This window comes from Leuciscus leuciscus (assembly GCF_965113295.1).
Source record: "Leuciscus leuciscus genome assembly, chromosome: 15".
In the NCBI taxonomy this organism is placed as follows: Eukaryota; Metazoa; Chordata; class Actinopteri; order Cypriniformes; family Leuciscidae; genus Leuciscus; species Leuciscus leuciscus.
This window is the reverse complement of record NC_138739.1, coordinates 39,070,424-39,082,994: the sequence shown is the minus strand read 5'-3', so window position 1 is coordinate 39,082,994 and position 12,571 is coordinate 39,070,424. Positions and strand designations below refer to the sequence as shown.

General features: G+C 36.5%; 2 protein-coding genes across 3 annotated transcripts; one reads left to right on the top strand and one right to left on the bottom strand.

The window, feature by feature from the left end:
- dynlt2b (dynein light chain Tctex-type 2B) lies at nt 1-2,618 on the bottom strand (the record flags this gene model as incomplete). The annotated part of the gene is made up of 5 exons (XM_082137710.1): nt 1-251; nt 333-396; nt 923-992; nt 2,173-2,306; nt 2,479-2,618. The coding sequence occupies 5 exons, from the start codon at nt 2,616-2,618 to the stop codon at nt 204-206; spliced, it is 456 nt and encodes a 151-aa protein (XP_081993836.1). The 3' UTR covers nt 1-203.
- Nucleotides 2,619-3,573: 955 nt separating this feature from the next.
- LOC309475371 (uncharacterized protein) lies at nt 3,574-12,571 on the top strand. 2 transcript variants are annotated; one of them, XR_014197615.1, is made up of 6 exons: nt 3,574-3,751; nt 6,927-7,247; nt 7,411-7,578; nt 8,908-8,951; nt 9,067-10,621; nt 10,709-12,571. XR_014197615.1 is itself a non-coding variant. In XM_082138146.1 (5 exons), the coding sequence occupies exons 1-5, from the start codon at nt 3,667-3,669 to the stop codon at nt 9,283-9,285; spliced, it is 837 nt and encodes a 278-aa protein (XP_081994272.1). In that variant the 5' UTR covers nt 3,574-3,666; the 3' UTR covers nt 9,286-12,571. The 2 variants fall into 2 exon arrangements, 1 of the variants encoding a protein (XP_081994272.1); XM_082138146.1 differs by having other exon boundaries at nt 9,067-12,571.

Here is a 12,571-nt window from a genome sequence, read left to right as displayed (position 1 = left end):
TGGACTTATATGTCTTTAATCCATAAGAAACAGCATTGCATTAACATTTCCGGCATTCACACAGTAATATCATACAGAGAGGTATTCAGACCAACAAACATGAGTGCGATTGATATAAAAAAACTGAATGTGATGATTTAAATAAATATCACAAAAATAATCCGTCTACAAAATATCTGGTCCTCAGCACATCTTCTGTGTCTTCAGTAATGATACACACCGAATGCAGCGGCCACACAGAACAAGCTGTCCTATTAGAAAAAGAAAGATAAACAAAGTCACATTTCAAAGTCATTTTAATGCAAAGTCAGTAAAAGTAATTCCTCACTTACGTTCATATATATATCTTGAGCACAGCTGTCAGTGTCTGCATCCCACAAGCAGCGTGCAACCATCCTATCAAAACATACTTAGTGAAAAAGATTGACCTTATGCTACAAACACTCGAATTGTATCTCACAAAAAAATATATAATAATAATAATCTGAATTCTATATACTATGTATATGTAACTGACAAAATTGCACTTTTTCCGTCGATGGTAATAGATGATCTTTAAAGTACAGTATGAAAACATCTGGGATAAGACCTTATTGAAAAGTTCTTGACAAGTTAGACCTGCAAATGCATTCAGATGCCCTGCGATATTGGTTTCATGACATGAGACCACAGTGAGTCAGATTACACCGTACTCGATGTGGGTGTCCTAGAAAGATCAGTATCCTCAGTAGAAACCTCATCTAAGTGGCAAACAACCCAAAGGTCACAGCTAAACATCTAAGGGACATGTCTCGCGTGTGATAGTGTGTGTGGTTGTGGGTCTATACCGTATGAAGAACGCAGAACGAGTGCTCGGGTTGGCTAAAGACCATCCTGTTTTTTTTCACAATACATTCGGTTTCCTAAGAAGTATTACACTTACTTGACTCCCTGTCCACGCTGCTCTCCAACCACCACCTGCACGATGAGCTTGTATTTGTCAAAGCCCACATCTGAAAAGAGCACAAACATCATCACTATATGCTTATGATATATACTCTATACTCAAAGTATCAAACAAATGCAACATTTCTAGCCAAAAAACATACAAATACAACATACAAATCTTCTGCAACTGGCAGAATTTCATCAGAGGTAAAATCTGATGGCAATGGCCATTAATCGGCTGTATGCGAACATGTCAAACTAGCAATCAGACTTCAGACCATATCAGAGGAATCGTTTAGGCTAATCGTGGCTAAAATCGTAAAGCGTGAACCCGGCTTAAATCAGAGTAGACGCCACATTTCATTTTTCACAAATGAAAACAAGGCTATTTTTCAGGATAGAAGCACTGTTTGTGCGCTTAATATTTTTAATGTTGCTGTCATTAAAGCTAACTCAATATTGGCATCTCTTATTTTAAAAAAAATAAAATTTGTACAAAAAAATAACAAATCCTGGTGCTAATAAAACTCTGGAAACACATTGTGAAAATTGAAATAGTACAATTAATCTTTTAAACAAAACCCAGCTAACAGGGAACAGTCTCAAGAAGTTTGGCAAAGTTATCTCAAAGTTATGAACAAACATTTTTCCGTTAGTAGAATGTTTATTCAGAGCGATCTGGTATTTAATAATGTTCACAAAACGTGAGCACAGAAACATTATTAATATATTGTTCATTGAAAACGTTTAGGTTGAACGCGTTTTAGTTTTTTCAATGTTGCTATTTGTTTCAGAATGATCAGAGAACATTCAAAAGTAACGTTGCCACAATGTTTGTAAAATTATAAAAATGTATTGTTTTGTTTTGAACGAATGCAGAAATCTAACTTCCCAGAACGCTCCCCTAACGTTCCCGTTTTGTTCTTTTTTTGGGGGGAATCAAATAAGCTAAATAAATTTAAATAACTTGAACGTTAGCGAAAACGTTCATAGAACATATTTTTGTTAACTGGGAAGTGGGTATAGGCCTAAATTATACAGATTAATTTAATTCGCGAAAAAAAATATGACATCAACCGGTTTTTAAACACAATAAACGGCCTTTCCCTTGTTATAAAACGATGTCGTACCTGAGTAAAGTACATTTTCGCCCAAAATATTACTCAAGCACTGCAATGGAGTAAAGTTACTCTAATATTTTAAATCCCTGTCAGCACGAAACCGACCAGTATCGGCGCTTCTTACCTTTCAGCTTGTTTTTAATAGAGTCTGCTAAAGATGTAGATAAAGTGGGAACCTCGTCAGGATTATACTGCACTCCATACAGCTGTTCCCTGAGGATTTCTCTGATGCACTCTTTTGCCACCCCTGCCTTGAACCTACGACAGGACAAACGAACGACAAAGGTATAAGTTTAGCAAGTTAATTCTCCATAAATGCATTTTAGAGCTGTGCGTGTCCTGTTATAATTAATATTAAGCCTAGCTAGCTGCCATTTTAACCGGCTGAGTTTAGTTTTAAGCGTTGGAAAGGAACAGCAGTTCATCTTACTTGTCTTTATAATTCGGTCTAATGAGATACGTGTTAGCTCCGGCATCCATGAATGAAAAACTTCGAGCTACACCGTTTGGTGTGCAACCGTACTTTCGCTTTACGGCTTTTCCGTCGTTGTCATAACAACTCGGTTTCATCCGGGGAACGGTCTGACGTCATGACGTCACGCACATGAACGGGTGCGTTTGCGTTCGGTCTAAACCGGTCCGTACGTCATGGATGGAAACGTGCTCAGCGATTTCTGGAAAAACATAACTATCCTAAATGAATTCATATTGAGTGTGGAAGACATAATACATTAGTTAAACACAATAAAAACCACACATTAGCTTAGGAAGGGTCACATTTTGGATGCCATGGACCCTCATCCTAAAATTTACAAGGCAGCTATATATTTTAATGTATAAAGACAATAATATTGTGGAAAAAATATATGTAATATATATGTATATAAAGTGCCATAATATAAAATAATATTTTGAAAATAATATTTTGTTTATTTATATTATGGTATTTAGTTTTGTATTTATTTTAATCACATGTATATATTTCTTTTGCACATGTTGTATATTACTTATTTATTTCAAACAAATTGTCGCTGTCGAGCGGAAACCTTGCATCTCCAAAAACCGGAAATTAACATAAATAAAAAAAACAGTATTTTTTTAATTAATTAAACTCTGCTGTCAAAGTTTTCCACCAACTTTATGTTTGGGTTGTTTAAATATGCCTAAGTTTTAAAATGTATAAATTAATGCAGTCTAAATAAGTTTTCTGGAAGTTTATGCATGACACACACACACACACACACTTCCTCTGCGGGATAGTGAAACTCAGGGTGGTCTCTCGGTGGTCTTGTGGTGAGACTGTGTGAACACATGAGAGATGAAATGATCTGACAAAACTGTAGGATCCAAAATCACATCACAAATATGTACCAGACCACATTTAAACTGTTACAACTGTTCATTTCTTTAGATTGTAGAATCTCTAGCCTCATGCTATTGGCTTATAGAGAACTGAAAGTGAACAAAAGATAGAGGAAAAAAAGCCTGAATGCGATGACAGTTCCTGTCTGTACCTCCCACTGAAAGACGGAGGTTTTCTTATAAACAGAATGTTAGTGCAAAGCATAAATCAGCAGAAACGGGAAGGCGTTTGCATCTCTGCTGGCTGCCTGTTCATATGCTCTCTTCCATCTGCAGCATGAAGTGTGACCTCCAGAAGAAACTCGTACTTTTAGCAGTCATGTTGTACTTGATTCTTAACGGTGAGTAAAAGAGGTCACGATCATTTTTTTTTTTTTTTTTTTTTTGGGGGTTTTGTTTTTCCTGTCTGTTGAGTTCGCTGATTTGTACGGCATTTTCACTTCAGCTTTGTAAACGTGTTTCTTACACTAAGGCACTATATAAAACCAAAGAAATGTGAACATTTTTGTACATTCAAGTTGGTTAAAACACTGTAAATCTATTCATTTAATTGCATAAATATCATTCATATATATATATATATATATATATATATATATATATATGAATAACTAAAATGAATGGGAAGATTTGCATTAACTAACATTAACAAAGGTTAATAAATGCTGTAAAAAATATTGTTAGTTCATGTAAGTAAATGCATGGCAGTTAATGCATTATATATATATATATAGTCGAACAGTACATTTGATATAAGTGTGCTTGTGCATTTTTTCTTTCAAATAAATGACACTTGATTTGAAATTTCACGTTATACATCCAGTTTAAGTGTTCAAATAATGTACTTTTTTGTCCACTGTAATTACACATAAATATATTTTTATTGAAAGGTTTTGTAGTATTGTACAAAAACAAGAGAGCCAACTGAAGTACCGAAAAATTTCCTTTGACTCATGGAAAATGTGAGAAACCAGAGATCTGCAAAACAACCTTTTGAAGAGTTTCAGACCTTTATCACACCGTCATGTTGATAATGAGATAACTCTGAGAAGCTTTATTTATCACGAAAAAGAAACATCATGACACAGACTTAGTGTTTGGGTTCACTGAAGTTGTCAGATTTGTCATTTAAGTTCATATTTTTCAGTTTAGGTTTCTTTATACACACAAAAGTTAAGGTGACACTTTAAAAGGTCTCATTTGTCAACAGTTGGCATGCATTAAACCAACTAACAATGTTTTTTACAGCATTTATTAACCTTTGTTAATGTTAGCTAATGCAAATCTTCCCATTCATGTTAGTACACAGCGTATTAACTAATGTTAACTGATACAACTTTTGATCTTAAAAATGTATTAGGAAATGTTGAGATCAAGATTAATGAATACTATTGAAGTAGGGATGCTTAATTATGGCAAAAATCATAATCACGATTAGTTTGGTCAATATTGAAAACGCAATTATTTTCACATTGATCTATGAGATATGAGATATGAAAAAAAAATATATTATTTCACGATATGAGAAATTGTACATATCAGTGAAATTTTAGTTATCGGTACTTCATCAAAAACTATTACAGGCTTACTGAGCATAAAAGGTCCTCAAAACCGAAGACAGGTCAACAGTCAGCAATACAGTAAGAACAAAGAAACTAATTACAAACAAAACAAAACAGACAAAATAAATGTAAATGAACAAAAAATACATTAAAGTGTTTTATTTTGTTCAGGAAGATGTACTAACAGTGGTATTCAGATAAGTAATAGCCTACAACAAAAATGGAATAAATCAAATGTAAAACAGCACTGCATTTTCTTACTGTATAGTCAAATATTGATTAAGCCTTATTAAAGCTACTTAATTTATTTAGTCAAGATTGGTGAATGATTTTCCTTTGTCTTTTGTTGTTTGATTATCAGCAGGTTTATTAGGCTGCTGTCACTTTAAGACCGAATGCATGGATGCAATATGCTGTTACACAAAATACACTTAAAGGGTTAGATCACCCAAAAATGAAAATTCTGTCAGTAATTACTCACCCTCATGTTGTTCCAACCCCGTAAGACCTTCGTTCATCTTCGGAACACTAATTAAGATATTTTTGATTAAATCCGAGAGCTGGATCACTCCTCCATAGGCTTCTAAGACACTATAACTTGCTGGCCCAGAAAAAGCATTAAAGACATAGTTAATATAGTCCAAGTGACTACAGTGGCTCAATCTTAAGTTTATAAAGCGACGAGAATACTTTTTGTGCGCAAAAAAACAAACAAAAATAACGACTTTATTCCACTATTCATTTCCTTCTCTCTGGGCCTCGTAGTGTTTTAGCGCAGCGCGTCTGTGTTGCACGTGACCACGTAGGCTCACTATTGGCCGACGCTGGTCATGTGTGTGATGCGTGTGACGTATAACACAGAAGCGCTACGCAGTTACACTACGTGAACTAACTCGAGGCCCAGAGAGAAGGAAATGAAAAGTGGAATAAAGTTGTTATTTTTGTTTGTTTTTTGCGCACACAAAGTATTCTCGTCGCTTTATAAACTTAAGATTGAGCCACTGTAGTCGCTTGGACTATATTAACGATGTCTTTAATGCATTTTCTGGGCCAGCAAGTTATAATGTCTTAGAAGCCTATGGAGGAGTGAGCCAGCTGTCAGATTTAATAAAAAATATCTTAATTTGTGTTCCGAAGATGAACGAAGGTCTTATGGGGTTGGAACAACATGAGGGTGAGTAATTACTGACAGAATTTTCATTTTTGGGTGAAGTAACCCTTTAAGACAAAACCGACTGTGTTTACGAGAATACTTGCCAAAACGGCACTTTGACTTTTTGTGTGTAGGCTATTTGACCGCTTCGGCGTGTATCCGAAGGCCACGTATACTTTGCATATCTGCGTTCGGCTCTCGTCTCGGTGCGCACACAGAGTGCCGCCTGGTGAACAGTGTCTTTTTTGTGGCTTAATGTGCTTTTTATAACACGTCTAATATAGAGGTTTAGCAACAGTAGACTGCGTTTTACAACACTCACTTATTTGGCTGATTTGGATGTTTGAAAAGTTCAGGCTTTTAGGTAGGAACGACAGAGACAGCAACATAGCGCCGGCCCGGATCCGGCCCACATCTAGGCAGTGTGGAATCCATGAGTACCAGATGTGGGCCGGATCTGGGCCGGATGTTGCTGTCTCTTTCGTATTCGACAGAATACGGCAGCAGAACACAAATAATTGTTTTACCTTTATTATTTTCATAATCGTTGGAATCTATCATTGAAATTGAAAAATCGATTGTGATTAATTGCACAGCCCTATGTTGAAGTATTTGTCATTGTTAGATCATGATAATTAATGAAAGAAACCTTTTTATAAAGTTTTACCAAAATTTAAATCTTGGCTCCAAAAAAAAAAAAAAAAGAAAGTGTATTGATGATTGGGGTAAGTTGTCCCAATGAGAACCTGCCATTAAACAGTTAAATATTTTAAAGTGACAGTGTGATTTTTTTTATTTCAGTGGAATCAACGCATGAAGTCAATGGTACGTCGGAAGAAAACATCACCGTTAAATTCACTTTTCAAGATTCTTTTGTCGACAGTTTACCCATTCTGTACAAAAATGAGAAAAAGATAGGAAGTTGCAAACAAACACCCTCTTTTTGCTCAGAAAGATTTGTACTCAGTGATGTGGGAAACAGGTCTGTCACACTACACATCACAAATCTCTCTCTGGAAGATGAAGGAGTGTATCATCTTGTGGTACTTGCTGAGGGTAAAACCCCTTATATAGAGAGCAACAGAATCCATATTAAAGTCAAATTATGGAATAAAACAACAGGTGGGTTTCCACTTAAAACCTCAATTGTGTGTTGTTTTTGTTCAGTGAAATACTCATATAACATTATGTACTGTTGCTATTGGGTCTGCATTTTTAGATAATTGTAATGAAAGTTTTTATTAATAATAATTTGCCGTTTATAAAGATGTGCTTTTTCTTTCAGAATATATACTCACAACTCCGCATGAAGACATAGTGACGAATCTTCCTAAACCGGAGACATCGGAACAAAAATCATTCATAATTTTCTTCTCTACATCACTCATAATATGTATATGTCTCTTAGTGGGCATATTGTTCTGGTTCTACAGGACCTATCCAAGAAAACCAGGTAATGTGTGCTAGTATCATTATTGGATACAAATTGATTTCTATAAAACAGCTGCTTTAAGAGTTGGATAGGGTGATTTTAACAATTAAATGTTTGTAAGATTTCAAAGTTGGAACATCAGCCAAAAAATGTTTTAGGTGCATTGGGCCATCTCATGCTAAATTCATAACTTCTGGTGTGCACTTTAAAAGATTGGGGTCTGTTTTAGAAAGAAATTAATAATTTTATTCCACATGGACACATTAAATTGATCAAAAGCAACAGTAAAGATAGTTTTAATATTACACAAGATTTCTATTTCAAATAAATGCTGTTCTTTTGAGCTTTCTATTTATCAAAGAATCCAGAAAACATGATCAGAAATGTTTCTTAAGCATCGAATCATCATATTAGGTTGATTTCTGAAGGATCATGTGATACTGAAGACTGGAGCAATTCAGCTTTGATCCCAGGAATAAATTACATTTTACAATATATTCAGATAGAAATCAGTTATTTTAAAATAAAATAATTCTTTCACAATATTACTATTTTTACTGTATTTTTACTGTTTTTGATCAAATAAATGCAGCCTTGGTGAAACTTCTTTCTAAAACATTTTAGAAAATCTTATGGAGCCAGACTTTTGAATGGTATGTTGGGACGTAATTGCGCTTTCAGCTAATAAAAGCATTGATGATAACAGGGTTGAGGTTTTACAGATCGACATTTACAAGTCTTGTGCTCAAGGTCGTTAAACTAAATGCTTTTTAAATGTTTTATTTGCTTTAAAAACCACAGTAACAGGGTTGACATTTTACAATAATCCATAACTGTGAAATATACAGTAACTTATCCAGGAAGAGTTCACCGCTTTGTTTTTATTTATTTATGGTATAGTTCATTACTTTGAGAGGGAAAATAAATATAGTAACAGATCAATGGGGACACAGCTTCAGGTATTTAAAATATAAAATCAACTAAAATCTAAAATAGAGAAAAAATAAGACAAAGTAAAAGAAAATAAAAAAAGAATGAAAAATATTAAATTAAAATAAGTAAATTTGCAGATTTACTATATTAGCGAGAGATTTATAACACTGGGCTGGGGAAATGCTAAAACATTCTCATCCTACGACAAAGAAACGGTCATAAAAGTCATTCAGCTTTTTTATGTTTAGGAAATCGTCTGTATTGACATTTGCTAAAGTTGACATCAGCTATTAATTAAGTGATTTTATACAAGTGGCCATTTTGTAGCTCATTATAAGATCAGGTAGTTTGCTTGTGGAAATCTTATTAGCATATCAGTGCTAACTGTTTGCTAATTGTAAATGCATGGCTTCTCAGACGCAGAAAACCCAGCCGTTCAGAACAACAGAACAACACAACAGGTATGATCATGTCCTCTTTATTTCCCTAAGCTACTCAATAACATTTGGACACTAATTCCATTTCAGCTCTGTTTTCGTCACTTTTGGTGTTTTTATGGCTTGGGCTTGTTTGCAGGGGCAGTGTGGGAGATCCGGTGCTGTGGTCGTCAGCTGTGTGGAGTATGGAGAGTTAGACTTTCAAAATAGACCTGAAAGAGATGACAGAGTAAACCATGCCGAGGCGACATCAAAGGCCCAGGACGGAGTGGAATATGCTGCCATCATTTTCCCTCAGCAAAAACAGACGCCGGGTGGGCGGATGAGAAATAAACAGCAAGTACCTGCCATTAAGTGATAGTCAGAGTAAAATCAGAATCATATCACGCGTTGTCCACTAAAGTTAGTCTATTTTAACATTTGCTCATGTAAACCTAATATATACTATTTGGGAGAAAATAATGAACCGTTTAGGACTGTTATGATTTTTGATATTAATTATGATCACAAACTGCCACATCCTCTCATGTTAACTAGTTCAAACTGTTACTGTAAATGTGCCACAGAGTTTAACACTGAGTCATAGTGAGGTGCTAACCACAGAAGCCCCCATGAAGAAACCCGAGGTACTTGAATATATTTGTTTCGTATTATGCGACACAAGCTCACTGGAAAAAAAACGTGCCTGTGGTGACATTTCTGCAAAATGATATTATGTAGCTTCTTGCACATTTCATCACACTTTCAAGGTGAACTGTCTATTGAGTGGCACTGAAACCGTTAAGTTTGATCTGAAACAGAACGTGAATCTGGTAATGTTTTATTACGTTGTTTGTTGTACATATCGGGGCAGTTTTTAAAATAAAATATCCAGTGAGTGGCGCTAAAGGTTAATGTGCTATCCTGTTTGAAAATAATGTACCACCTACACTAAATCCTATACCTTAGACCTTACCGATAGTGTTAGCATGAGATAAAAATGCATTTGCTGAAGCAACCATGCCATTTCAGCTTGTGTAGCAAAGTCCAGCTAGTAACAGCTGTGCGGGTCATTTTCACTCGTCTGACCTCAAGAGTCACATTGCGACTGACGTTACAGACTGCGGTCTTTAGCGTCCTCGTTAGTGCGCCCACCTCCAATGCCAGAAAGATCGGTTCAAATCCCGCTTGAAGCTGTGGGAGTAGAAACGGAGTGGTTACATTGGTGCCTTGACCCAGATGGGAGTGAGGTTTAGGGGGGTGAGTGTAACTGAGGCCAGCTAGAAAGAGCTGTGTGAGTAAACCAGCGGTTACATTGGTGCCGTGACCCAGATGGGAGTGAGGTTTAGGGGGGTGAGTGTAACTGAGGCCAGCTAGCAAGAGCTGTGCGAGTAAACCAGCAGTTACATTGGTGCCCTGACCCAGATGGGAGTGAGGTTTGGGGTGGTGAGTGTAACTGAGGCCAGCTAGCAAGAGCTGTGTGAGTAAAACAGGGGTTACACTGGTGCCGTGACCCGGATGGGAGTGAGGTTTAGTAGGGTGAGTGTAACTGAGGCCAGCTAGTAAGAGCTGTGTGAGTAAAACAGGGGTTATATTGGTGCAGTGACCCGGATGGGAGTGAGGTTTAGGGGGGTGAGTGTAACTGAGGCCAGCTAGCAAGAGCTGTGTGAGTAAAACAGGGGTTACATTGGTGCCGTGACCCGGATGGGAGTGAGGTTTAGTTGGGTGAGTGTAACTGAGGCCAGCTAGTAAGAGCTGTAAAACAGGGGTTATATTGGTGCCGTGACCCGGATGGGAGTGAGGTTTGGGGTGGTGAGTGTAACTGAGGCCAGCCAGCAAGAGCTGTGTGAGTAAAACAGGGGTTATATTGGTGCCGTGACCCGGATGGGAGTGAGGTTTGGGGTGGTGAGTGTAACTGAGGCCAGCTAGCAAGAGCTGTGTGAGTAAAACAGCGGTTACATTGGTGCCGTGACCCGGATGGGAGTGAGGTTTAGTTGGGTGAGTGTAACTGAGGCCAGCTAGTAAGAGCTGTGTGAGTAAAACAGGGGTTATATTGGTGCCGTGACCCGGATGGGAGTGAGGTTTATTTGGGTGAGTGTAACGGAGTTCAGCTAGTAAAGTTATCTGTGCTAGTAAACCTCACACCCCTGGCCTCAAGAGGTGCACTGACGACAGACACTAGAGACTGCGGTCTTTAGCGTCCTTGTTAGAGCCTACCTCCCATGCCAGAAACACCGGTTCAAATCCCATTCAGAGCTGTGCGTTTAGAACAGGAAGGGTTACACTCGCTTCTACAAATCTCTGAGCTTTTTTGTCGTGAGTTTCACGGGACTTGTACCCATGCGCTTAGCATCAGTAGCTTACCTGTACTAGTCCCTGTCCCCAGTGAGCTACTGAGTAAGTTTACTCCCAGCTAACAGGGAACATTCTTAGCTCTCTGCCAAATGCTATTCCAGTAACTTTAATAGAACGTTTGCTCAAAGTTATCTGGTCTTTAATAATGTTCTCCAAATGTCCAATATTTATTCATAGTTTGTTTTCTGAACATTTATTTTTTTATTTTTTTATGTTACTACTTGTTTTAGAATGTTCATGTTTATCTCAGAATGGTAACATTCAAAACTAACGTTCCCATAATGTTTGCAAAATTATCAAATGAAATGTCACTTTAAAGTTCGCATAACCAAGGGAAAATGGTTTTAAAACACTTTAAAATGTTTTGGCCATTCAGAAATAAGGTTTTCATAACTTAATGGGCACATTAGCAAAAATAACATATTTTTGTTAGCTGGGCTACATCAGAAAAGCCAAATGGAGCTGGTTATGTGATGCAAATATCAAAATATATTTGTTCATATATATCATACACTATGGTGAAATAGTTTTGAAGTAATAACATACAAAGTATTATTAGTAGAACTATGAAAATATGAATCAATAATCTGCCCCATAATCATTATTTGTGTCAGCTGGAATAAACGTTGTCTGTTTGACTTTGTGGTGTTTTACTGCCACTAGTGTTCATTTCAGCTGGAAACTGCAGTGAATTGTCTGTATTGGTACGGTTTTAAAGTTTTGCAAAAATGTAGGTAGAGGCACGTTTTTACAAGGAGGCTATGTTGCAACCACAAGCATATTATTGCTCATACTTGCACAGTCTGTGGTAAACACAGGCATGATAACTCAAACTGTGGGACTTATAAAGAGAGGTTTATGTGCTATTACATTTAATAAAATAAGACTTACGATTTGATTTGATAAAACTGGCCAAAAAATCCCCAGGGCTTGACCTGAGTCATATCGAGACCCGAAAATCATAGTGACTTGAGAGTGTTGTGCCAAGTTTTGCATTGACAAACATCACTCACATTTTCATCAGAAAAAGTGAAAATTAGTTATGGTTTTGTTATACTCCTGCTGTTATTTCCCTATGCGCTACTAAAATGCTTCTGTATATCCTAACACTATTCATGTTAAAAATATAAGTGACTGTATTTAGTGTACTGTTATGTAAATTTTACATGCTGATTATTGCACTATGTTTGTACTGTAAATATTGTACTTGAATGATTTCTGTACTACATATGAATGTATAGCCACAAAGTATTCTCATAAGATTTGTAAAAAAATGCTGAAGGAGTTCAAAATATAGACATATTTACACA

Coding starts and splice junctions, on each gene's coding strand:
- LOC309475371 (XM_082138146.1), top strand. CDS start 3,667: ATGCTCTCTTCCATCTGCAGCATGAAGTGTGACCTCCAGAAGAAACTC. Junction 3,752..6,926: donor GTTGTACTTGATTCTTAACG/GTGAGTAAAAGA, acceptor TTTTTATTTCAG/TGGAATCAACGCATGAAGTC. Junction 8,952..9,066: donor ACAACAGAACAACACAACAG/GTATGATCATGT, acceptor GCTTGTTTGCAG/GGGCAGTGTGGGAGATCCGG.